The sequence below is a fragment of the Pipra filicauda genome, unplaced genomic scaffold (genome assembly GCF_003945595.2).
Source record: "Pipra filicauda isolate LSUMZ 115617 unplaced genomic scaffold, ASM394559v2 scaffold439_size563993_pilon, whole genome shotgun sequence".
In the NCBI taxonomy this organism is placed as follows: domain Eukaryota; kingdom Metazoa; phylum Chordata; class Aves; order Passeriformes; family Pipridae; genus Pipra; species Pipra filicauda.
Window position 1 is genome coordinate 376,209 of NW_024104575.1, and position 27,925 is coordinate 404,133.

General features: G+C 37.5%; 1 protein-coding gene across 1 annotated transcript; it reads left to right on the forward strand.

The window, feature by feature from the left end:
* Window positions 1-150: 150 nt before the first annotated feature.
* Window positions 151-19,553, forward strand: TNFSF13B (TNF superfamily member 13b). Its single transcript, XM_027710121.2, has 7 exons — window positions 151-761; window positions 5,823-6,235; window positions 6,318-6,408; window positions 14,100-14,156; window positions 14,505-14,617; window positions 14,710-14,860; window positions 16,504-19,553. The coding sequence occupies exons 2-7, from the start codon at window positions 5,909-5,911 to the stop codon at window positions 16,614-16,616; spliced, it is 852 nt and encodes a 283-aa protein (XP_027565922.2). The 5' UTR covers window positions 151-761; window positions 5,823-5,908; the 3' UTR covers window positions 16,617-19,553.
* Window positions 19,554-27,925: the final 8,372 nt, after the last annotated feature.

A 27,925-nucleotide genomic window follows, 5' to 3' on the forward strand; every position in this document is an offset into this window, starting at 1 on the left:
ATTGTTTTGAAAACATTGATGTGATTAATTTGTTATGCTTCAGCTTGGACGAAGACAGAATAACTCTCGTAAGTCTTGGAAAAACAGCAATTTTTCTTTCTCTGAAAGCAATACAGCTAAAGAGCAGACTTGGTTTTATTGTGTTACAGAACATGGTTTCACTCCTAATTGGAGATACATATGTAATAATCTGAAGCAATGAGCCGAATAATGCAAAACTACAAGGTGGCTATATGTTCACATACCAGGTTTAGAGAGCTGTTGCCTCTAGTTTTGACAAGCAACTAAGGAACAGATTTTGCTCCTTGAAGACAGAAAGAAAGGAAGTTCTACAGCTGGTTTGCGTTACACTTAATGTCTGGTGTGGGCTAATTATGTACAAAAATTCAAAGGGAAAGGTCAGACAGAAAACCCTTTCCTTTCTGTCCTTTAGGACTCAGGAACAGCATAGCAATCAGATATAGCTATGAAGAAATAATGTTATAATTTGAAAATACTTGGATCCTTGTCCTGTTCCCTCTATTGAAGGTCTCCAGACTGTAGCAGCAGCAGTGGCCACTCCCACTTGAAAGGCCATGGGTCTGTGTTTATCTCGTTACCATACAAATGCATTTGTAGCCCATCTGTGCAAAATCGGTGAAGTTGCATAGTGTCAAAGAGGTGGAGAAATGCAGTACTCGGTGCTGCTGAATAGCAAAGCCAGTGAGACTGTAAGAGAAGTGAGCTACAGCTGTATGACAGAGCTTGTTTTTCCCTGAGCAGTAAGAAGGAATTGCTATAACATCACGGGGTTGGAGGGGTGGAAGGGAAGGAGGCTGTTATTAAGCTGCTGTAGTATATAAATCATGTATTTTCTTTTTATATTTTATATGGTTTTAAAATTATTTTCTATGTCTTGTTGGCTCTTCTGCATACTTTGAAAGACACCTATAATAATTGCTTTTCCTTCCTGTGTCATTTCCTATTCTCTTTGAAAACACTGTAATAACCATGTGAAAAGTGACAATGACTGCAAGTCAGCTGTAGGTTTACTATGTGTAGTATGCATGCCAGATTTGGACCCAAATTTTCTAGATGCCTAGAGAAATAAGATCTTGCAAGGAATAAATCAAGGCTGGCATATCTAAAATGTGCAGAGACAATTGTGTTGTCCTAGGCAATTTTGAAATTGTGAGGCAAAGACAAAAAAATACACTTTTTGCTTCAGAAAAATCTCAGAGCATTTTTTTTTTCCCTTTTAACAAAGTAATGTATCAAATAAGGCTTTAACTGTTTGTATAAAACATACTTTACTTGCAAGGTATTCAACAGCTTCCTGGAAGTTAAAATAATGGGATGTAAGATGCACAGCCACAGGAGTGGAGTATCCAAAAATAGAGTGCTTTTTGGATCCATATGTGAGGCAGAACTTGCCTGGATTTACTACAGTGTACATTGTAGTTGATGAAAGAATGAAAGCACTAATTAAGTGTCCTTGAAGGGAATGTGTACTGTTTCAGAGGGATATCTATGAATGTTCTTAATAGAGATCTCTGTAATGGCAGAAAACTGTAATACATGATTTATTCTGATCTCCCCCAAAACAGTCCTCCCATTTTGTCCATCTTCAGAAAGGACTTGAAACTAAATGTGCTTCAGATGGAACCCTTGCTTATTCTTTGCTCCTCTATCTGTTCTGCACTGTCTTGTGCAGAAGCACAAGAAGCTGTGCAGAACACAGCTGTTGTGGTCTTTTTATTGTAATTACTGCAGGGACCATTTTGTGGCTACTTCAGAAGTATATGAGGCTGGACCCTTCCCGCTGGAGGCGTACTTTTAGTGTAGCCTTTGACATTTGCCTGGATCTCTGGGTTGCAGCGTCTGCACAGCCTCCTTTTTAAAATAAGAACATTTGTTTTTAAGTAAACTTTCACGTTTCTTCAGTAAATTGGGTTTTTACTCAAGCCCTCATATTAATATCATCTGCTTCTCTTTTGTACATTAAACTTCATCATGGGATTTTCCTCCCTCACAACGAAGATGCTTTTGTGATTAAAGTACGTTGCTGGATTTCAGGAAATCAATAATTCAGTTTGTGGTTCAACCACAAATTTCCTGTGTGATTAGTTGCTATCTCTGCCTTGGTTCCCCACAGATGTAGTGCTGATCTTTTATAAATTTGCAGGTTACCAGGACCCATCTTGATCATTTCATTTGATACTCTGCATAACAGAATGAAAAAAAATAATTGCTTCCATAAAGTTAAAAGGTGTTTTTCTGCTGTAATATCTTGGAAAGTTTAACCAGCCTTAATTTCCCTGGGTTGTAGTGAAATATTCTCACCTTGTTAGACTCTTCAGTGGCAATGTGTTGGGTTTTCTTTTTTTTTTATTTATTATTTTGAGTTTTACCTAAAAGTTTGCTCTTTTTCTCAAAAGTAAAAGACTTGATTAAGTAGAACTCTTAGACTAGCCAAGACATTTCTTAATAGTTTTCCTTAACTAAATTAATGAGGTCTCTTAGTCAGTCAGCCTAAGTGTTCAACATAGCTCCTTTCAGTTAAGGAGGCACTGTGGTTGGATTCACTATGTGTCCATGGATCATGTACTGTGCATCCAAAATAGGACCATATTTTCAGAATATTTTTATTGTAAGGGTTTATTCTTATTTGCTTGCAGAGATAGATGGGTTTCTCCAGTTTAATGCAGTGACATTTTCTTTTCTAGAAATAGTTTGGAAAATGCTGCTTTGAACTGGTCTTGAGGCAGTGCCTAAGGTTTTTCTGCATGTGTGTGTCTTGAGTCAAAAACTGTTAATATGGTACAAACTTCTGCCAAAGGATTTTCAGGAAAGCTGGCCAGTAGAAGCAGGCTGCTAACCACAAACTGAATGCCCTTTCCATTATGAGTTCTTCAGGCCTCTTATAGTCATTTGAGTTTTTTGTTGTAAACCCTTTTCACTGTTCAGTGTTTTCAGCCTTAGCTATATGTAAATAGTTTTGTCAGTATAAAAGCATGATGCTGCCTCTTTTTTTTGCTTATTATTTTGCCCCAGAGTATATTTCCAAATAGTACACCTCTTTTTCAATAAGAATATTCCACTGAGAGCTTGTGTTCAGCTGAAGTCAATACCCTCCCATGTCTCCTAATGGGAGGCAAATCTGAGCACTCCTTAGTCCTCTAAGTCATATCTTAGTTTAAAACACAGCAAAAATGGCACATACGGTAATCTTACTCACTTGGTTTAAGCAGGCTAAGGACTACTTTGCAGCTCTACCAACAAGAGGAATCAAAAGGAGAGTATGTTATGACAAAACATAGTGACAAGCATTGAGCACTGATTCTTCTAGGCTCTGCAACTAGCATGAGGGTTTTGTTTGGTTTAGGGTTTGGTTTTTTGTTGGGTTTTTTTTTAAGTCATTTTTGTGATTTACTTTAATGCAATTAGCATCTACAACTAACTGAAGCTTCATTCAAGTATATTAAACCAGAAGTTGTTCAACTTAGTTTATTTCTAGGCAGTTCATGTTGTTTTTCATTATTGATCCCTTACTGCCATTATTTATTGTTCCACTATGATTTTGTCATCACAGAAGTTGTCAGAAGTTACGTTTTCTTTCAAATCACATAACTACTTATGAATCTACAGAACAATACAAGGTTGCCAACAGAGTGATCCCTTTGATGCTCAACTACAATATCTACCGAATTTAACAATTTACCATATGTGGGCTATTGTGATTTTCCTCATCTCCCCTTTGAAATTCTCATTGATCAAAATGATAAGCAAGATGAAGCCAGATGTCTTACAGAAGTCCTCTGTGTCACCACAATTATTTTGTCAACCCAAATAATGACCCCATTTAAAGAAGGTGTGGAGGCTGGGAACAGCCTATTTTCTCTAGAAGTGACTAGAGTGCTGCTATTTATGTATCTGTCTGTTATTTTCTGATATGTTAATGACTGCAGAGACCTCACTGGCCATTTGTTTCTCAGTATTCCTGAATAGCTAGTTATAACTTTCATTCTCTCAGTTTCATTTTCTAAAATAGCACATCTTTTCCAACTGTCATATTTCTTTTTTTTATTTTTGGAACAGTCAATACTAGGCTGGTAATGTTTTGATGTTTAGGGATGCTTCAAGGTATGTCTGCTTAGTTCTAATAAGTGCTTATTCTGTTAAAAAACAACTGTGTTAGTTCATCTTAAATTTCTTTCAAAATGCGGCCCATTTACACCTTAATTTAGCCTGGAAAACAGGCACAGAATGGTATGGTATTGTGCTTATTCCACCCTACACTGATTTCTTTATACTTTGTCGCAGTATGTAGATGGCTTCTAAGAGCACACTAAGATACATTGTATATTTTTTCCTCTGCATTTAGGAACAGATTTACTCATCCGTGCAGGATAAGCGTGGTTGCTATAGGTGGCAAAATAAGGAAAAGAGTGCCCTACATCACAATGGAAGATGATAAAGCTTATAATCATCCTAAATTTCTCATAGCCTTAAGAAACAGAAATAGGAGAGGCTACAGAAGTTGTTTCTGTATTGTTGTTCCTTCTTCCTTCTCCTTCCCAACAGAATTAACTTGATCTGAACTACTCTGGTAGGTGTTGCTATCAGGATTCACTACAGAGTGTTTGGACTGACCTGTAGAAGTTCTCTCTTTTGCACAGATAAACTTTACTCACGTGGTAACAGGTTGACCTGTTGATTTTAGCCCTAATTGTGATGCTGTTTGATCTTTTTTTTCTGTCTTGGAACACTGGAACTTTTAACAAAGGGGTAAAAGTTGAATTTTGTGTGAGAAGAAAATACGTAAAACATATAAACATGTTTGGGATATTTAGGTACCCTTGCTGCTGCAGAAAAGAAAGGAATTCCTAATGCAGGGTTTTAAGAGGAAAGGACTTGTAAAATCTTGAAACTATGAACTTAGACCAGACATTCAGGATTCATCTGAAAAATGTTAGCATGCATGTTTAAAGTTTTAGTCTGTGTTTCATTTTTAAATTTTCTAAATATCATTTTTTCTATACCTCTCTGCTCTTTCCCTCCATTCTTATTTCTCATCTCTTATTCTTTTCCATCATCTCATTTTCACCTCTTCTAGTTCCCCCCTGCCAAGTTTCCTCTCCCTGCTTCTCTGTGTCCCCTTTTGCATTAATCCAGGTCCTTGAATTCTGTAGAGAAACTGTATTTATTAGATAAGTTTAATAAAATATCATCCCTTTTCAAGTTAGTTAGATGAACTGAACTGCAGAATCTGCAGCTACATACAGTTGAGAGACCAGTAATTGATGACTCATACCTGGGAATATTTTTCACTATTGTGTTTTGGAAACCACAAAAAATTTTTTTTTAATAATTTTTCTCCTCTGTAGGCATATTGGCACTTTAGATATGAATATATATATGGTAATATGTGTGATATAATGTATATACACAGTAGATCTTCATGTACACAGAGGCACATGTCTGTAATACGTGTATGCCTTTTAAGTAGCACTGGATGATATGCTGCCAGGAAACTTTATATAGTTTCTGCATTTCTAGATAAGGCTCTAAAATTACCAGTGGTACTGGCTGTGCCTAAATTTAAAGATTATGGGAAATGGTTATAGCAAGCTGCCACATAAATAAATAATTGAAAGTGAAAGGAGGAAGGTAGATTCGTGAGAAAGTATTCCTTTCCAAAATGCAGCACAGAGAGATGAAAACAAATTGAAGACTGAATCTTAGGTGTTCACTCTGTACATTAAGTTTAATGGTGCTATCGACAGCTTCATATGACAGGAAATGATCTGGGCGTTTTGTTCACTTATTCTGGATGCCCTTAGTTTCAGAGAGCAACTGGTAACATGGATTGCACCTCGGAAGGGGACAGCTGAACTCTCCCTCTGGCTTTAGTAAGGAAAAAGCAGCGATGAAATCCGTGGACTATGTGCACGTCATCCAACAGAAGGATACCGCCTCCTCTCCTTCTGCCCCCCCTGGTGCTGTTTCAGGCACCACAGGACTTTTTTCTGTCACATTCCTGTGGCTCGCAATGCTCCTGTCCTCTTGTCTTGCAGCAGTGTCTCTTTACCATGTTATCACCCTGAAAACAGAACTAGAAGCTCTGCGCAGTGAGCTGATCTACAGGCTCCAGGCAAGGTCTCCGCTAGACCAGCCACCCGTGTCCCCTGAGGAAAATAAAGCAGGTACCCCTGTTTCTTCCTTCCTGCAAGTGTCTGCAGCTGGCACCAGGCAGGTAAGCTGGAGGGGTGGTTTCTAACTTGCAGGGGATGAATAAACGTGGGGCTGTTTCACTGACTGTTGCTTCTCCTTGTTAGGAGAACAGGCTTCCTGATAGCTTGCAAAAGGAAATCTGGAATGGAAGTAGAAACAGGGGCAGACGGTCTGTTGTCCACACAGAAGAAAAAGGTAAATAGCATCTGGTGGAATGGGTTGGGATGCCACAGTTGGATACCGTTTTGAGAAAAGCAGCAGTGTCTTCTCCTGTCAGTATCCATGCTCCCAGAGCCCATTCTGACTTTCAAAATTATTGCTGAATGAATGGATTTAACAATAGGCATATTCTTTTAATGGTTACCATAGAGAATAACAGAATGTTTTGAGTTGGAACGGACCTTTAAAGGCCATCTAGTCCAACCCCTCTGCAATGATTTGGGACATACTGTTTAAGGTACTGGTATTCATGCTATCTGCATTTCAATTGTTCAGTTCCCTCTGATCAATAGTAGGGAGGGAAATCTATTATTAAAAATGCCAACTCACTTTTCTGGGAAACATGCTCATCCTAAAAGAGAGAAGTAATGAGAAATTTAGGGAAGTAGGAGCTTTCAAAGAGAAAGATTGGCTTGTACCTGACAAAAGAGACAGACTACAAGGAATTCAGAAGTTTAGCATTATTTCTACATTAAAACAACCTATTAATATAATTAGAAAAATGAATAAAAGAATACCTATTCAGTAAGATTTTTTTTCTCTCTTGGCCTTTATAAAAGTTTCTGCAGAGAACACTGAAGACTGTGCTCCATAAAAGACCTCTGATGTGTATTATAATGTTGACATATTAATGGGATATATTTGTTTCCTTTAGGGATAAAATGTCTACATTTCTTTATTTTTCCAAACACAATGATGCCTTATAGGATGAAATGCAGAATTTTATTGTAACAGTCTGCACACATACTCTAACTGCACTAAGTAACTAAAAATATTCCTGAGTTGCTAAAACAATTCACTCCTATTATGTATACTTTTTTATTGTTTTAACTGATGAAAGCTAATATCTTAAGTTATTAAGAGATGACATTGAAATGGAGTGATTTGTAGGCAAAGACTTAATGAAATTTAAGTTCTATGGTATAATCACTCTACTTACTTCCAGTATTCTCAAAAGAGAACATTCATTTAGGACATCACCCAAAACCCACACGTTTATATGGGATTTATTCTACTTCATTAGTAATCTTTTGTTCAGGGTCTTGGCTAAGACAGATTTCGCAAACTGGACTGAGGACATGATTGCTTAAATTGTATTTCTTGTAGCTTGCTTCCTTTCATGGGAACCACAGAGTTTCCCTGTTCTCCCCACCCTAGCAACTCCCAAATAAAAAAAAGTGATCTAAATTACAAGTATCATAAGAAACAAAGAAACATCTTTTTTAAAATGAATGTTATAGCATCAGTACTGTGCAAGTGATCCAGTTTCCTTCACAATAGCTTTCACCTTTATTCTTATTGCTATTTGAGGGTGTAGGTGGGTGAAGAGGGTTTGGGGCTCCTCGGCTGCGCTTCTAAGTAGACTTAAGATTCTTCTCATCATGTAGCCACCTTTGATTATACCTATTTACCTTTATTCACACAAAATTATAATTAAGCTAATTATTTTTGTAGGCTTTTTTTTAAGATGGCTTTAAAATTGTTTCGAATGGATGACAGAAAGCACAGAATATGAACCTCCATTTAAAAGGGAAAAGCTACATAGTTTGATCTACTACAAAACTGTTTTCTAACATGAACCTTATATTTTTGTATATAAAAAAGAAAAAGTAAATTGAAAATCTTGCATTTATATCAAAGGTAATCTGTTAGAGTTACCTTTATGCCTGCTCTAATTACAACAAATTTAGCTTTGTCAGAGTTCAGTAAGATGTTAAATTTTCTCAGATCAGATTTCACTGATGACCATGAACCTATTAGTCAATGTTAAATTTTACCTTAACAGAGTGAGTTAAATAAGAGAACATGGTGTTGTTCATGGTGCTGAATCCAGTCTATTGCTTGGTCATGTACACAGAACTACTGGCCCTGCATTTTGATCTTTTGACATCCATATCTGAGTACTGGAATCCCAGCAACCTCAAAATTGTCCTGCAGATGTGCGGCACTCATAAATTAAGGTGTTGAGTGAGATGCCTGTTCTTGTCCTATTTCTGTTTGCTTCAACGAGGTCTCAAAGTAGAGTCTGGTCCCATAATTAATTGTCGACCCATCATTTTACTTTTACACAGAACAATTCCTTAGAAAGATAGTATTTGAAAACATTACTGATATACAATTGCTTCTCTTGAGCTTAAACAGAGAGCAGAAGTAAAATACAGGACTATTATTTTGTTTATAGATAAAGTTGTGATTCAATTATGTTTTCTTTCTAGACTTTAATTATTAAATTCCAGGAATGGATACCCCACTATTTTTTTAGGCTCAGCACAACCCTTCTTGAACATATGGAATTACCATTTTAATTTTTTTCTACTTTTTGATGTTGCGTGCATAAAAGCAGTCATAAATTAGCATTTTCATTAAAACAACAATTGAATGAAAGTGGATCTAACCCAATCTTGTTCTTTCATGTTTTTATAGGGTAGGCATTTGTGTGTATTCATGCATGAAACCATTAGCCATCCGTAGTTACACATTTTGTGCCTTGAGAAAATTTCCAGATCAAGTAAGTTAGAGAGAGGGGTTTCAAGCATCAATTCCAAATAAAGCTGCACAGTTAGCAGTCAGAAACAGAGTTCTTGATACAATGAGTAGGAGTTAATGGGTAATTTTGAAAGGTATATATTATTAATATGCAGGCAGATAGACCTTTTAACCAATTCTGGCAAATATCAGGACATATAAAAACAGATATAATTTTTCTTTTTTGTTGTTTTTCTTTGTCAATTCTGCCTGTAGAGGAAAATCATTGCACAACAAAACCTCTCCTGAATTTTATACCCTATTCACAATTATTGATTGCCTTGCTTGTATGTTTCTCTCTAAGCTGCATGTGCACTTGAGTCCAGGGAAAAGATACAGGTTCCATTGCCTAAGCCACTTCAGTGTACAAACGTAAAGTTTCATTTACACACTCCCTCAGTGCCTCATTCTGGTCATTATCATGAGATTCCAATTCCTGTGACCTAGGGAGGTGAGAATAAGGTCTCCTGTAAGCTCAAATGCAGGTGATCAGATTGGAGCCCCCGTGGACTACATTTACTTTGGTGTATTGAGGTTGCCCATCTCAACAGTCTCATTGCGTAGATGCAAAGAGCTGAGAAGCAATTCTATGTAATTCCACAAAGCAGTGAGGCAGGTTAACCTGGCATGTGTCTTGGCTCTATTTTTTTTTTTTTTTTACTACCAATTCCCAGATTCTACTCCAATATCAGTTGTAACCATGGGAAATAACTATTGCCTTGCAAGCATGGTGTATAAGTTGTGAGAATTTTGCCATTGTTCTTGATATAATTGCTGTACATTTGGTACATTTGTTGATTAGAAGTGTTTTGACTCTGTATGTTGTTGCTTTAGATATCTGTGACAGAGGGATAGCAAGAACTTATACAAGTAGTACTTGACTTTAGTGGTCTTTGAAGTGAGGCGTAGCCTTTTTTTACTAGCCTAAAAAAATACCACAGATAAAATTCCCTTACCAAATATTCACAATACTTCTTATTTTATTGTTTGAAGAGAGGAAATATAAAAGTTCTCTTAAAAAAAAAAAAAGAAAGACCTACTTCTTGAAAATATATGTTATTCTTATTTGTTTCTGCTGACAAGTCTAATTCAAAAGGAAGTAGACCCTTCTATGCAAAAGGGTATAAAATTATTTGATGCAATGCCTGCAGTTTTACATGAAGAATTTCACTGAATGAATGACTGAATGAATCAGTGCTGTGTATAATGCAGAACACTGTGCAATCAAAAATACATAAAATAGACTCTTAATTTTTAAAAACAATATTCTGCTTTGCACTGTATAATAGAAGTCTACATAAAGTATTCTTAATTCCTAGTAAACTATTTCTTTGTTTTTCTAACTGTAATATATTACTGGCAATTCTGTTAAAGTCAAAATAATGGTACCAATACTTCAAAGATATTTGTTAGATCTGAGTCCTACCTACAACCATGATTCAGCCATTTTAATGCAGGGACTGATTGAATCCATGATTAATTCTATATAAAAACTTGTCAGTTAAAAGGCAACAAATTAACAAGTTTTCCTGGTTTCTACTGGAATAGAGTTCATGAATACCAGTGTATAAAAATGCATAAGCAAAAACCAAAAGAAGATCTCTTGTGATGAGAAATGAAGAATTGCAAATGGTTCAAGAACATGCTTATCACTTCTATAGTAAATTATCTAGTGTTTATGTGTGTTTTGAGAAGTCTACAGAGAATAGATCTAGACCAAAGAAGGAACCTAAATAAGCAGGTCTGGGTTTTAGTGGGGGTTTTTTTTCAAGGTCAGGGTTTTTCCTGGGTTTTATTTCAGCAAAAATTGAAACAGATGTCTCAGGCCTCAGATATCAAAACTTTAAATTTTATGCATGAGCTCACAAATAGTAAACTTTAAATTTTGTTTGGATGGATCATTAAGTGAGATTGCAAAATATTAAAATGATTATGCAAGTTAAATAACAAGAAAATTTGCATGTAAGGACAAATTTGATTTTACCAATATAAGGTCTTAAATCATGCAGATATGCAGAAAGCTGTCCTGCTGCAAAAGCTAGTGCCTTTTTTTAAACTGTGGCTACATTGCTCAACTAGTAGAGAACACATCCTTTCATGTGCTGTCTGTGGTTTATAAAGGCATCTGGACCTACTAACTTTTTCAGAATTGGCTGTTCTGTTCATGGAATAAGACAGACTCTGAAATGTACTTCTGCCAACCGCAGCCTGCAGAGCAATTAAAATCAGGAAAAAAAAAGAATGTTCATCGAAGCAAAGCTATTATACAAATTCACAAGAGGATGGAGGATGCTTTATAGTTCTAGGTACACTTTTATACAGTTAGGCCTCATGGTGACACTCAGTCTACATATTTTTACACACTTACAAGATGTATTTTACAAATCCTGTATTCTGCTGTCTTTATTAATTATTCAAAAATCCTTTAGACTATGAAGATTCTGCTCGGGTTTGATATACACAGGGCTGAACGACATTCAGATAGAACTTTTGAGTTATTCTGCTCAGTAACTCAGTAACTCAGAAAGTAACTATTCAATGTGTATTCGTAATACATATATTCTTCATATTGCACTTAAGGTGAGATTAGGGTCCTTGTTGGAATAGAATTGCTAGCATTTCTTAAAAAAATTAATTTTTTACTGAAAATCCCTGTTAATTTACCCAGAAAATATTCTATCCATATTCTTTCCTTAATAGTAGTGTTGTTTTCTCTGAATTAGTTTTAATTAATTGCTTGATTTTAAGCATGTATGTACTTCCACTGAGGTCAAAGTGAAGTACTTGTATATACTGGAAATAGTTATGTGTCAGTCTTGGCTTCTGAACATATTTTTTAAGCATGTTGTTGTTCAATATCTCAGGAACTTTTTTAGATATTATTTATCCTTTGTAGCTTTAGGTAAAAAATGGCCGCTGTGCTACTTTCTGTTTCCTTATTGTCATGAATGACGCTGTTGCATCCATTTTTCTTCATGAAAAACAAGCTTACTATATTCTGTGGAACCTTATTCCTATCTGCATATATTAAAGAAAAAAGAGATAGATTTTTTTTTGGGAATATGTCTAGATCTGATATCTGTAGAATAAAGCAGTTGGTATGTGTTTTAAAACAATGGAGATGATCTCAAACTGTACTGATCTTGCCCATTTTAATTACTGTGTAGAAGTTCTCAGCCATGCTGACTACTATTTCAGTGCTGCAAACAGCTGAAATATACATTCAGAGTTGCAAACTGTGAATTAGGATAGTTTCAAAAATGCCCATCAAGTTTGCACAGCAGGCTTAACAAGAGTTGCTAAAGTAGCTGAACTTTTACTTCTTGTAGACAATACTCATTGGTATCCAGCTGGATAGCAGCTGGTTAGTGTGTATCATCACAAATCCTCTCTTGTTTAGTTAGTGGAAAATCCAGTGGCCACACTAATGAATTATTTCAAAAGCAGGAATTAGAATTTTCATTTAGCTTGCTGAAATACTAGGGAATGGGCAAATTTCATTCTCTAGGAAGTCATTTTGTTCCAAAAAAGAGTGTATTAATACTTTGTAAAGTGAATTGCCTGATGTGCTGTGTTGTGTGCGTGCAGAAAAATCACATTTTGATTTTATTTGGAAGCTTCTTTTCTGGAAAATTCTTTTGCTCCCAAGTTCAATAGAAAAATGAACTTTTTCAATTTTGTGTTGGCTTAGTTTTTCTATTCCTTACCAGAAAGCACGTAATTCAGATGCCTTCAAATTCTTGGTTTGCAAAACTGTAGATTTTAGCACGTCACTGGTTTGTTCATAGAACTCAAGGACACATTTCAGTGTAGGAGACAGAAGCTTGGAGGATAGCATTCCTGTTAACATAAGTAGGGCTTACAGGTTGTGTGATCACTGGGACATTGAAGCATTCCCAGATGTGCCCTTGAATCCCTGTGTGCTGCCAGCTGGCACTGCTGAGTGCTGGTGAGCATCCAGCCCTCTTCTGCTGTTTTCAAGCAGGACCCCTTAAAAAGGAGACAGTTACAGAGAGAGGCTGCTTTCTACCCAAATTCTCACTACCTGCTGTGCAGCAAGAAGTTTGTCCTACTGGACACTTAGTAGACACAGTAGATGCAGGATCCCACTCATCCATGACATTTCCCATTATAGCAAGTGTGGCCAAATCTGACCCAGAACCTTCTTATCTGAAAAGAGGTAAACAAAATGAAGATTCAGAAAACCATGGCAGAATTTTCTTCTCTCGACTCTTAGTAAATTCATTTGATCTCTTTCAAGCATAGTAAATGTTGCTACTCCATTTTCCAAACTTCAAAGTAGCACAAGAACCAGGCGTTTCGATTAAAATTTGCTCTAAGCAATTCTAACTCTTCTTTTTTCTTTTTATCCTATTCCCTGACATTTATGCTTAGCAGATTTTTTACAAGATCTTTGTTTCAGTTTGTTTCACTGTATTTTAACTTTCTGCAGTACTTTTCTCTGAAACTCCTAGTTTCTCTACAGTTTTGAGCAACATATTTTGACAGATACTAAGCTATTTGTTGTGTACCTTAATTTGCTAAGAGTCATATCTCTGTCTTCCCTCTCAGTCTTAGTATAGGTTGATTGAGTGTAGATATCTGAAAATATAATGAAAGTACATATATATGGATTTTGAGAATTTATTATGAAAGTACCACGTAACCAGTATATATGACTAATATTTTACAGCAACTATAACTGGAAAGTAATTTCGTTAAATAATACAGTAAACATCATTAGAAAAGCTGCAACTTGTCATAGCTGGCAGAGTTGGGACTTTTTTTGAGCTTTTGATTAGAAAATTAACAAGACTAGTTGATCTGATGATTTTTAGCTCATTTGACTTACTGCTACATCTTTTAATTATATTAGGACTAGATATTAAAACAAGCAAGTGTAACTTGTGCTGCTGTCTGAGGCCTCCCACTTAGCTGCCCGATCCCTGAAAGTTACCTAGTATGCGTTGTGATAGGAATTCTGGTTTTACACACTTGAGTGAGATCTGTATTAAAACCGATAGATTTTGTTTTAAAATAAGTGGTGAGGCTGAGATATTTTTTTCATGTAGTTTCATAAGCTTAAACTATTCTATTACTAATATATGTTTCTTTGATTTCTAAATGCTTTCACTTTCCAGTGCTGCAGGCCTGCTTGCAACTGATCGCTGACAGCAAAAGTGATATCCAGCAGAAAGGTAAGAGTATGTTCCATAATTTGTAGCTAACTATTCCTTGGATTAACTGTTTCAACAAATTTTGTCTAACTTCAAAGCAGTAACTGAGTTTTGCCAGTTTATTTAAAAATAATTTTAAAAATCCCACCACCACCAAACAAACAAATCAAAAAACAAACAACAAAGAGGTCCCTGCATCTGGTAGATCTCTGCATCTGGATAGCTCTTGCAAATAGCATCTTTTCAGTGGGGAGATCCAGCTAGTGACACTGGAAGTCTTGACTAGAAATCAGCTTTGTTAATTTTTGGCAGGCGAAAATGAAGAGATAACTTTTCTTTTTGATTACCCAAAATTATTGTTTCTTTTAGATGATTCAAGCATTGTCCCTTGGCTTCTGAGCTTTAAACGGGGAACAGCTCTGGAAGAACAAGGAAATAAAATAGTGATCAAGGAAACAGGTTATTTTTTCATATATGGCCAGGTGAGAAAGCTCAATTCACTTCAGCATCTGACTTTTGCAAGGGTTTTTTAATGCCTCCATACAAGTTTGAAGTCTACCTCTTCTTTCTGCAGGTTTTATATACGGATACAACATTTGCTATGGGACACCTAATACAGAGGAAGAAGGCTCACGTGTTTGGTGATGATCTCAGCTTGGTGACATTGTTTCGCTGCATCCAAAATATGCCACAGTCTTATCCAAATAATTCTTGCTATACTGCTGGTAAATACCTACATTTTCCTTTTGTTTGTTTGCAAATAAACTGTATCAAATAGAATCTGTAGTGTTGGGTGATTGAAGAGCAGGGACTGCATTCATGGATCTGGTTAACTGCAAAATTACAGATTATTTTCAAAAAATACGGTTTTATATAAAGTATCAGCAATCAGAGGGTATGTATCTAACTTGCTGATCTGAACAGCTTCATTCTTTCCATGGACTCTGTAATGGGGCTGGATACTTTGGTGCTTTCGGGTAGATGCCTTAAGCAGACAAAAGGAGTACATACTGTCCTTATTAAAGAACTCAGTTTCACTTAAGAGTTGAATTCCACATTTAGTTATCCCAATAAAATATTTAGGAGCTATGTTCTGCTTTAAAATGTCATATATAAATTTTAGCCATCTAATCTTTGCATACCTCACTGTAGTATTTCTACTCCTTATAATGGCTATTGCATTTTTAATCTTTGGTTAGATGAAAAATAGATAATTCCTATAAGGTACTCTTTATGACTTCACAAATTAGAAACATCACAAGAAAGACCAATTAAAATATTTAATGCAAGTCTAGCAGGCTCAAAGATCAATATACATGTATATTCCTGCAGTAGCATTTAAGGAATTAGCATCAAGGCCTATAAAACCTCATTTGTCAGCTCTTATCTGTCTTTCCACCTTAATGGTGGATTTGAGGGTCTCCAATTATTTTCCAGCAACATCTTTTTTTTCAATGCTTTATGAAAAAGTGGGTGACACTGAGTTGACTGTTGGCAAGTAATGGCATTAAACAAATGGTATGCAGCACAAAGCTAATTTTTTCCAAATAAAAATAAATTCCAAATAAATAAATACTTTGTCCTGGCAATTGATGCTCTTCAAACATTTCCTTTAATTTTCTGCCCCTTCACGTGTACATTCTGGCATCATAACCACTTTCGATTTCATCTATGCTCTTATTTTACCCTTGTATTGCTTCTACCCTTTCTTAACTAGGATCTCTACTCTATCCTGCCACTTCATGGTTCTTGCTTCCCAAATTCCTACTGTTCCTTTTTCACCTGGAAAAACAGTTCTCACTGCTATCTTTGTGCTGTTGAGCATGTCTTGCAGCAGATGTTAGATGTGTTCTCAGCTCAGTGGCTGCAGCTTGAAGGGGAGATGCTTTCAGTTATCATATCAGCTGAAGTGCAGCTGGCAGTAAGCAGACTTTTGTGCTCTGCAGTTACAATGGATCAGCTGATGTCTGGTAACTTCATTAGATTGGTAAAGCTCATGAAACCTCCTCCAGAAGTGTGGGAATGGAGTGGTCTAGGACCAGTAATACTCGGTGCTGACCTTGCCTGACAGAACACCATAACATGAGGAATCTGAGTACACCACTGATACAAATTTCTGGAACGTTTGCTTAAATTAACTGTGCTGAGTGCAGAGTGGAAATTAAGTCCAGCTTCATAGGGGATGTTAAGTGTCAGCTTTGGATAGGCTGTAAACTCTTAGTTTGTGCCTAAAGGTAAAAAAACACTCATCACATGTAACAAGCCATGCTTACATTTGCGAGATAACACATAATGACTTTTTGAATACTATTTATGAAAATAATGTATTTGAAATATTAACTTAAAAATATTCCAAATCCTTTTCCAGGCATTGCAAAATTAGAAGAAGGAGATGAACTTCAACTTACAATACCACGGAGAAGGGCCAAAATATCCTTGGATGGAGATGGTACTTTTTTTGGTGCAGTAAGACTCCTCTGAAGCCCTTAATTTCTGTTATTATGCTTAATGGAAATTTATTCTTTTCCTATGCCTTTGTCATAAAAAATACTGAGTTGTAATAAAGCTGCCAATTCAGTCTCTCCCCAGCCAGCACCAACTTCTGAGAACTTTTCTTCACTTTTATAAGCAAACCCAAAACAGGAAACACACCAGACAAACTTGTGATATAACCACCATGTGATTACCAGAAAGCCAATTTATTTCAGACAATGGGCAGCTCTAGATAACAACTGTAAAGCAGTGAGTTTTTGGCTTTGAAACAATGTATTGTCCATAAGAAAAAAAAAAGGATGGAGTTGACATAAATAACAGCATGACCAGGACCATAGACTATCAAATTATTATCCATAATTGAAAAGGAAAACATGTTAGATTTTCATTATTTCATCAATAAAATATTTGAAGTATGAAGGATGGGAAAGAAACATCATACAGTAGATTCCTTATCACAAAATGGAGATGTTAGGTGGGTTCTGGGTTTTGTTTTTCTTTTTTTCTTTGACACAAAGATTTTGGGGAAAGAAAAAAATCTAAATGTATGGGATAATGTAAACAAATATACAGAATAGTAGCCACTGTCTCGCTTCTTCCCTGTGAACAAGAGATTTACTAAAATCTATTAGTATTTACTAATTAGAATTAATTTTAGTGGAAAAAGGACATGTAAGATGCTTCAACAGCTCAGTCTTCAAAGCATTGCTACTCATCAAGGAATATGTGTACAATTCTATGTAAACAAGGCAGGAACAGAAAGAAATGCAGTGAAATTAGACACATTACAGTAGGTGGAATTGGATTTCTGGCTTCATCATTTCTGCAGTCATATATAGATGTGTATATATACATTATATAGATGTATTTGTATATATATGAACGTATGTACACACACGTATGTCTTGGACATTTGAACACAGATAAAAGATAAAATTTAAATAGATAGAAGATAAAATTTTATCTTCTTTTGAATAGTTTATCCAGTGGAAATATTACTTCATACATATTTCCTGTATTTCTCTTGCGCCTTGCTGTGATCCCTTCTATGCAACTTAGTAAAAAATAAAGTCCAATAGACCTGGAACCAGCCATGCAGTTAAGTAAATACATTTGTATCTGAGAAATCTGGGCTCAATCCTAGGTTAACTATAGGCTTTTTCTGCAGTTTTGAATATATTGCTCAATGCTGTTTCACCAAAATAATCAGACCTGTAGAAAAACTGAACAAGACATCCTTTTTCCTTTTCTTTTGTCTCCTTTGTTCAATAGATAGGATTTATGTCTTTTTTTTACCCCAAAGATTGCATGGTCAAGATAATACAGTGGTAATAGTGTGGTCAAGACTTCTAGTAGCTATTATAATACAAACATTGAGTACTTGTTCCACTGATCTTTAAAGAATATTAAAGTGCTGTTGGAATAGATAAAATAATAACACCTCCCCTGTACTGTACTTCACTTGAAAATTTTTTTAGGATTTGAGAATTGTGTTATGTAAGTTTATTTAGTAAAGAAAAGATGCTTTGTATATTGCAGTCTCTTTGTCTGTTTTTATAAATCATGATTTGATTGAGTTCTCAGGGTGATAGACAATAAATAAAAGAGTTTTGGAGCTAAGAATTATAGAGGATGGTAAACTAATGCAACAATTAATTCAACTTCTCTGGGCTTCAGGAAGACATTCGTGTATTGCATATGTGTATTGGATTACTACACTGTGATTTTTATGAGGCTTAACTACAGTTTCAAAATGTCTGAACTCCTCCTTTTTCAAATTTATTTATTTATGTGTTGTGGATCTGAAGCTTCTGCTTATTATTGTTGTTGTCATTGTTACTATTATTATCAAATTTTGATGTGCTAAGTTTGCCAAAAAGGCATTTTAAGTCCTCTACAGAAACCCTCAGTTTACCCAAGGTTGTGTGACTCTGAATGTGGGTAGAACAACTATTAGCATGCAGCGAGTTGACTGTTATTACTGACATATATTAATGATGCCCAGAATCCATAATCAGAAGTTTGTTGATTTTAGCGTTGTCTGATTATAGAAAAAAACCCTGTTGTTAGTGTTGCTTTCACAGAGACTTGGTGGCTAAACTTGCAAATTTAAATTTCAGTGCATAAGCTTCCCCAGTGGTTTCAGTGGGCTTGTGTGTGCTAACCTTAACTTAATCCCTGGCCGTATTTCCTCCTTCTGCTGCTGACAAACATGCACACTGCAGAACTTTGGAAAGGTTTTGGGGTATCATTTGGCTTGGAGTAAAACTTTTCTAAAAAATATTTCAAAGGTGTTCCCTTCCTTAGCAGGATGAAACTGAACCTCAAGTTACTCCACAAAAAATGGGAACCGTGTTTTTGTGAACCAGGAGAACTACCACATGTGTGCAGAGAGTGCAAGCCAACAGACTGTTCATATATTTCTACTGACATGTCTGGCAATTTTGTTGCTGTCAACAAAATTGTAGCTTTGAGCTGGCTTCATGAGAAGACTTCTCAAAATTAATCTACTTCTGTACAAAGTTGAGTTTTAACGGATCAGCATTTTCTGATCAAAGCAGGAAGAAAAGATGAATATCTCATTCCTGATTGTTCTGCTAACAAACTGGTGATACAGGAGGTAGCAAAGTGCATCCAGACCACCATCACACTTCTGTTTCAGTTGCTGGGAGTTAACAAAGTTTTCTGCATAGGGTAGATGTTATTTGAATAAGTGTGATGGGTAATAAGTAGTATCTAAGTGAGTCATATGATATTTTGCGTTCTTATCAAGGATATCTAGTATTTAAGATAGGTTTCTGCAAATACAACACACTGAGTGAATACTCTGGTTCTTCTTCATGTGGTCTCAAACATAAGGGACTTTTTTTTTCCAGTACATTTTTACAGAACATGTGAGCTTGTATCATTCTTTCCTTTATAATAATGGGCAGTTGGCAGATATATAGCTGCTTTGAATATAATGTATTTAATGTATTTTTTATCTTAAAAATTAAAATATCTCTGTTACATAATGTGCAGTCATACACCTTGCCAACATACAGAGTATATTCATTACATAGCTCTCCTGCATCTGACTGTTTCTCAGATTGCTCAGCATTTGCCACTGTAAGACTTTAACTTCAGTTGTCCCATAGTTTTGCCAAGCTTATACCACTGGAGTTGATATTTTCTGTATCTCTGGCTTATGACTTAGATTGAATTGTCTTGCATAACTTCAGCCTTCAATGTTTTACTCTTCTAAAGATGAAGTTGTGAAAAAATACATTGTTTGGATTTTGTTTTAACAATTTGCCTACTTTTTCTTTGGAAAGGTCTAGAGAATCTATGCTTTGAAAGAAGAAATGTGTGTAATGTGGGTTTTGCTTTGTTTTAAGCAGGGGTTTTTTTCTTTGTTCCTCTCTTTCTTCTGCACTCATACTTTGACAAGGTGTATACTTTTGAAGAATATTTTATTCTTTTTCAAGTTAAGCATATTCTATCCCTGTAGAACTTTCAAAGGGGAGAGGAAAATGTTCCCAGAAGTTTTTTGTCTTGGCTGGTCATGGATTACCACCACCAGTAAGATCTAAGGTTGTTTTTCAAGGTCAGTCCAAGCAGCGTGAGAAGGAAGCTGATGAAAACAAAGGGAAGAGAAAAGCTAAGGGGGATGGGGAAAACAAACCAGATTTTGAGCTGGACTGCAGAAACTGGAGAGATCCTAACTAGGATTTAATTGCTTGTGAGGTGGGGAGAAATGTGACAGCATGAAAAAGACTGCCTAACCTCACCTAATCCCCAGGCTTGTCACAGCCAAAGACAGCAGCTTTGTGGAAAAGGGACAGGGGTTCCTGGGGGAAAGCAAGCTAAACAAAAATCCACAGTGAGCCCTGTCAGAGGCAAAGGCTAACAGCATGCTGCACTGTATCAGCAGGAGTGTCACCAGTAGATTAAGGGAAGAGGTTATTCCCCTTTTATTGGGGGTGGTTGGGATAAAGCACATCCCTGTCCTATGAGGAGAGGCTGAGGGAAATGGGTTTGTCCATCCTGGAGAAGAGGCTCAGGGGTCCTAATAAGAATCTTCTAATACCAGTTAGAAAGCTGTCAAGGAAACAGAAACATATCCTTTGAGAGGGTCACAGTGTTGTGAGAAGGCACAATGGGCACAAATCAAACTAGGAAATTTGTACTTGGCATAAGAAAAAAAACTTGTTACCATGGTGTCATGACCCATTTGAATCTTTCAAATTTACAGGTCTATGTACTCTGTAAATTAAACTTCATCTTATGAGCTCATTAGGAAAGAAAACAAACATGACAAACAGGGATTCAATTCACTTTGTACGGACTACTCTAACGTGAATTTGCTAATTAATCACTTAAGTCATGAGGTTTCTAACTCACAGGCTTTCTAATCCATAACTCACAACTCATAAGTTGTAACTCATGCACCTATGAGCAGAACAGTTACCTAGATGATGGGGAGAGTGCTCATCCTTCCTCCTCTGCCACAGCACAGGTGCCCCCATGAGGACAGTCAATCACTGCAGCATGTTATCCAGAGGGGCTGCGAAAAATCTGTTCGTACAGATTTCCAGCACTTTATTGGATCAATCCCTGAGCAGTGTAGTCTGAATTCAGTGTTGATCTAGCTTTGAGCAGAATGAAGTACAGACTTCCTAAATAATCCCTTTCCCTTGGCTGATTCTATGGTAACAAACCAGATGTGCAGGGCAGAGAAAGGACTGGAAGAGGTGGGTCAGAGAGGGTCATGCTGCAAAAGGAAGGGTGTTCATTTCCTGAGTGCAAATGAAACATGGGTTCCTCAGTGTGTGCCTCAATAGGATCAGCAAGCATTTATGTACTGCACAGGGCAGGTTCCAGTTAAGCACAGCAAGATGCTAGTAGTCATCAGGTACTGCATGACCTCAAATCTAAGAGTGTAAATTGAATCAAACCATGTGGCCAAGTAATAATCTTGATTCACTCACTTGCAAGTTTCATTTGACTTTTTTTTTGCTGCTCCCCACCAATTCAGTCAGTGGATAGAAGATACTTCATCCTTTGGGAAATGGGATATTGATGTAAAATGTTTTAAGCTGAAGCCCAGACTAAATTTCAGAAATACTGGAAGGAAGTAGTAAATGTGGTAGAACATGAAAGAAGAGAAATTACGATGTCCTGTTTAGACAGAATTGTATTCCCTTTCTGTCTGTGAGAGCTGTCTGAAAAGTCATGTTTATTTTTGCCAGAATGTTGATTTTTTTTTTTTCTTTCTTTAAACCTGGAGTTGTTTCAGTTTTGACTTAAAACCATTTCTACCAAAACTTTGTTTGCAAATCTGCAGATCCTATCTCTAATCCTGATGAATGTTAGTTATTCCAATGGCTACAGGAAATCCTGTCTCTCAAAGTGTGTGTGAGTTCTCCTTCCTGACTGAGCTCAGGGTACTTGTCTTCCAGAGCTTCTTAAGCTAGGGAAGAGTCTCGATGAGCTCCTTTGCATCTGAAAATTGCCACTTTCTGTTTTCCTGGCTTAGTAGCCAACAGCACTTTTGGAAGTCTAAGCTGAGTTCCCCCGGGACATCATTTTAAGTTTCGTAACAGTTTGTTCAGTCTGAAATATTTTAAACAGAACATGCTGGGCTATACAAACTGTGGTTTTGACAAAGCTCTGTTTTGTTTGAGAATTTCCAAACTGCCCTAGTCTTTATTATAGAGTTCCTTAAACCCGATTTTTCACAGGTGGTCACTCAGTGAATGTTCCTCATTCTCTGGCTGACTGACTGATGTCCTTTGTGGTCTCATCTGCAGAAGTGTTGAAACTCACAGCTGCAAATGAAATTAGAAGGAATGTGTTTTGAATATTTGAAGGGCTGTGTAATTCTGCTTAGAAATACTACAGCAGCAAATATTCTGAAAAAGCCCTGGGGGAAATAAATTCTAATCTGGAGGCAAACATAATCGTGAGCAATCAGCCAAGAGACATGCTTTGGAAAAAAATGCAAGGAAAAGTTCTCAAATCATTACTTGGGTGCTGGACATTTTATGTATTGAGTGTGATAGGGATCTTAATTGGAAGGGCTATGTGAGAGTATATAAAGTAGCTTTTGTTACAGGTAGTAGGACAGATTACAAAGACAATTTTGGCCATCTTCACTGTAAGCATTTAGCTTTGCATTGGAAGATTCAGTGGGGGTTGGAGACAGAGGACATCCAGGGGCCTGCTCCTATTTCCTATACTAAAAGGGAAGCTCCACTCCCCTCAAAGCTCATAGAAACTGCTCCATGTAGCTGTGCAAGGAGTATTAACAGTTCTACCTGTGCTTAGAAAGTGTTTGTCTTGACATTAGGGAACTAGAAAACAACCACTTTGTAGTTCCTGACACCACTGGAGAGCAAACCTAGCACTTTTAAAGCAGGAAGAATAAGGGGGAAACTTTTGTCAGATGATGGCAGATAAGCAGTATCTGGTGGTAAACTGCTGTCTCAGGGTTTCTTACCTAGTTTTGTTTGTCCTCAGAATTGGAAGGTCACAAGAATGACAAAGATTGGAAAATCTCTACGAGTCTGTTTTGCAATAATAATTGTGTTGGATTTTTTTTTTCCTTCAAAGAGTAGATTTGCCACCTGCCCCCAGCCCAAGAAGGGGACTGTAAGAGCAAAGTGAGTGGATGGGGTGAGGTGCACAGTGGATGTTGTGGCAGGCAGGAGAGGTAGCTGAGATGTAGCTGTGTGGGAGGGGTGTGTAAAGCTGAAGGAACAGCAAGAAGACCCATGCTGCTGTTGCTGTTGCCTGTCTCCATTGCTCCATGCAACCTTTCAGTCCTGTGCTAGTCTGGCTTTTCATCACAACTGGTAATTTTTTTGAGAGGAAGTTCATGATGTGTCATCCTTATGTCTATATTCAGTTATCAGTTGCAAATACCAGTCAAAATTACCAGTGCTCAACCTGTAAGATAATACTATTGAGCTGCTACACTGGAAGTGAGTCATGGCTGATGCAAACAAGCTGAGCAGGCTGATGAGAAATGAGGTTAAGTCTGACATTCTTTGTCTGTAAAATGATGATGGTACGCTTTCCTACTTCTTAGACTGCCATGAACACATCTTCCACTATCAGTGGAAGCAATAAGCAGTGGAAACAGGAGAAGCACATAGTCTGCTACTTCTTCCATCACTTATTTCCTTTATTTCTTTACTTGTTCTATCAAGAATCCCTTTTTCTATCTTTCTTTGTCTTTGTACTCTCTCGTGTTCATCACTACTATACTGAGAACATGCAAAAAAAAAGGTTAATTTTATTAACTCCATCATCAATTTTTTTTATATAACCTCACGCAATCATCATCATCGTGATTATCATTATCATCCTTATCATCCTCATCACCGTTTTTAGGGAGCTGGAGTCTCGTACAGACTGTCAGTACCGCCGGTCTGCCCCCACCGGAGGGCAGCAGCGCACACGCTGAACCGCATCACCCGTTGCTTTCCATCTCTGCACAGAACAAGCTGCTAAAAAAAAAAGTCCTCTCCCCTTTAAACTGAATATATCGCTTCGGACACTTCAAGTGGAAATGAGAAAAACGAAATGAGAAAAATAGAAAGGAAAAGAGAAAAAGAAAGAAAAAGTTTCTGGAGCACCAATGCCAATGAAGTAATCTTTTCTTCCTGATTCTGTAATTAATTATGAATTGACTCTATTATTAATTATGAATTAATTCTATGAATAATCATAGAATCATAGACTACCTTGAGTTGGAGGGGACCCAAGAGAATCATCAAAGTCCAGCTTTGTAATAGCTTAATGTCTTTCTTACATTGTGGTGCCCAAACTGCACACAGTATTCAAGGTGAGGCCACACCAGTGCAGAGCAGAGCAGGACAGTCCCCTCCTCGACCAGCTGGTGATGCTTTGCCTGATGCCCCCCAGGACATGGTTGGCCCTCCTGGCTGCCAGGGCACTGCTGACTCATATTCAACTTGCCATCAACCAGGACCCCGAGGTCCCCTTCTGCAACATTGCTCTCCAGCCTCTCATTCCCTAGTCTATACACACAACCAGGGTTGCCCCATCTCAGATGCAGAATCTGGCACTTGCTCATGTTAAACTTCATATAGTTTGTGATTTGCCACCCCTCTAATTAGCAGATAGCCAAAGCTGTCTGTAATGTATTCCATTTGCTTTTGAGGGAAAAAAACACCCAAACAACAACAATAAAACAAACAAAAAAACCCCACCCCAAAACAACCACAACAAAACTGCTTCCTTGAACTTCCTTTGGTTTGCCAAAGGAAAGAGAAATATTTCTGGTTTATTTCTCAGCATGCAGTATTTAGTTGAGAGGAAGAATTTGAAAGTGAGCGCAGTGAACACAAACCTGAACAGAACTAGTAATTTTGAATAGCACAGAACTGGGTTTTACATCCTAGACTCAGTGTCAGAAAAACTGTGGGTTTTAATATTTGAAGAACTTTGGTCACTATTGTAGTATGGATCAGGCCCACCTTGTTATTAACTCTCATTTCTCTCTGTTTACATACCTGAGTCTACACACTTTCAACATATATGTAACTCATCCTGGTATGAGAAATTTTGATTTATAATTTATTCATCCGTATATTCCTAGCACGAATGGATTGTTCTGCAAACTGTGAGCAGCCAATTCCTCAGTCTGTAAGAACATCTGGGGTTGCCCCATCCCAGGTGCAGAATCCAGCACTTTCCCTTGTTGAACTTCATATGCTTGGTGATTGCCCAGTCCTGTAATTTGCCAAGGTGTCTCTGCAGGGCCTCCCTGCCTTTGAGGGAGTGAACACTCCTTCGAGTTTTGTGTCATCTGCAAACTTGCATGGTATCCTTTCCAGTCCTGCATCCAAGTCATTTATGAAGGTGTTGAAGAGCCAGGCAGAATGGCAACATTAGGCACCACTGTGGCTAAACACTGCCTTATTGTTCCATTTTCTTACCCTGCTGTTTATGAATGTTGGAGATCACACTGGCTTTCTTCAATCAGGACAAGATTCTTCTGATTTAATGAAGACATCTGCATCTGTGATGAGGATGCCTCCTTGTTTTGAGGTCTAGTACTATGGGGAGAAACAGGCATTTCTGTGTCAATTTTACTCTTAATAATGCAAATGATTCATGGGTGAGGTGAATCATACTGAAAAATATTTTTTTTCTCTCTCTGTGGCTATAGGACCCTCGCATTAGCTCATCATACAATGTAGCTATCCAAATTTAGAATATGCAGATAATGGCATATAAAAACAAATGAAAGAGAATACTCTTTTATGGCATGATTTGTAATTTGGCATTAGGGGGATGAACAGATCTAGAGCAGCCTGGCCTAAAAGGACTTGAGGGTGCTGGTGGATTAGAAGCTGGATATAAGCTGGCAATGTGCACTCACAGCCCAGAAAACCAATCATGTCCTGGGCTGCATCAAAAGCGGCATCACCAGCAGGTCCAGGGGGTGATTCTGCCCCTCTGCTCTGCTCTGGTGAGACCCCACCTGGAGTACTGCATCCAGGTCTGGAGTCCCCAGCAGAGGAAGGACATTGACCTGCTGTAACAAGTCCAGAGGAGGGCTTCCAAGATGATGAGAGGGATGGAGCACCTCTCCTACAGGGACAGGCTGTACCAGCTGGTGTTACCCAGGCTGTTTTGTAAATCATGTGAGCACTCTACTTATACAGTAATTTACATATGAAAATTAATTTATTTGAGTCTCTCAATTATTTTTAAATGCTGGACCAGCTCCACAGGTGCAATAGCTTCTCTCTTTTTCTTTCTCCATTTTTGTTTTTATTTAATTTTATTAATTTATTTTTTCTCCTTCTGGACACAATCACAAAGCCCTTTCATGTCAGACGTGCATGAATAGTTATAGTATTGCTTTATCTTGACTTTCCAGACAGACAAGGACTTTTCTTCTGCTTAGCAAGAAAGTTTAGGTTTCAAGTACAGCTTGCAGGTATCCTCAGCAGTGGCACTGGTGAGTTCTGCCTCTGTGCCTGTCTACTTGCACCTGCTATAGAGGGAAGCACCTTCTCACTCAATCCTGTTACAAAATCCTTTCACCTAACAAATTAAGACTTCAGCTGCATTCCACTCATCTGAGCTGTCATGCATTTATTCAACCCACAGACTTGGATCTAACTTCAACTACTCACTTACCATGCAACAAAAGCTTCCCTGGGGGCAGGCTCAGAGTAGTGCCTCTGCACAGGCAGTTAGGAGCCCTCTGGATAGGCTACCTGCTCCAATGCTTGGCAAACATTTCAGAGAAGAATTTTTCATAATATCTAATCTAAACCTCCCCTGGTACAACTTGAGACCATTTCCTCTCATCATATCGCTTCATACTTGGTGGAAGAAACCAACCCCCACCTTGCTACAGCCTCCTGTAATGTAGTTGTAGAGAGTGATAAGCTCTCCCCTGAGCCTCCCCTTCTCCAGGCTAATCAACCCCAGCTCCCCCAGCAGCTCCTCATAAGACTTGTACTCCAGTCCCCTCACCAGATTTGTTGCCTATCTCTGGAGATGCCCCACCACCTCAATGTCTTTCTTGTCATGAGGGGCCCAAAACTGAACACAGGATTCAGGGTGAGGCCTCATCAGTGCTGCAGAAAAAAACAGTTTCTCAGAGAAACCCCAAGGTTTCTCAAAGCACTCACATGGGGCTCTCTGGGACTCCCATGATCTCCCACGGCATGTATGTGTCACTGCCTTTCTATGCCTTTCTTGAGAAACACACACCAAGAATGCAATACAGAATATGCCTTCCTCCAGATGTTAACTTCCTACTCTTCTGGCATTTTAGGCTATGCTTTTTTCCATTCCATATTAAAATCTAACTAAATATTTCACTTTTAATAGCTTCAATCCCAAGAGAATAAGAAGTGTACGGGTCCTAGAAATTAAAAGCACCTGCATTCTTCTACTGGTAATATTCATATCGGACCGTTTTTCTTAAACTTAAAAAATACAAACTCACCTTTCAGAACATGTTGAAAATGTTGTCATAAAAACAGCTTTCATAAATGCTTTTGTACACTGTATTCATTTGTTTGATCTGTTAATACAATGACTAACAGTATGGTTTTGTATCACTAACCAATTTCAATCTAGCTTGAATACAGAGCCATTAAAATTCTCTCTGTACAGACACTAAAGATAGACTGGAATCTTCAAAGGATGTTTCATCTCATCCTAGAATAGCAGTATAGGACAGCTGGACTGCCCTCACTGTGACTGTCTTTCACTATTGATCATAAAGAGAGTCTGGATGATGCAAATCTGTACTACTTGGT

Excerpts from the sequence above, each read along its gene's own strand:
- TNFSF13B (XM_027710121.2), top strand. The coding sequence starts at position 5,909 with ATGAAATCCGTGGACTATGTGCACGTCATCCAACAGAAGGATACCGCC. Across the intron at positions 14,618-14,709 it reads ATTTTTTCATATATGGCCAG|GTTTTATATACGGATACAAC; the intron begins GTGAGAAAGCTC and ends TTCTTTCTGCAG. Across the intron at positions 14,861-16,503 it reads TAATTCTTGCTATACTGCTG|GCATTGCAAAATTAGAAGAA; the intron begins GTAAATACCTAC and ends ATCCTTTTCCAG.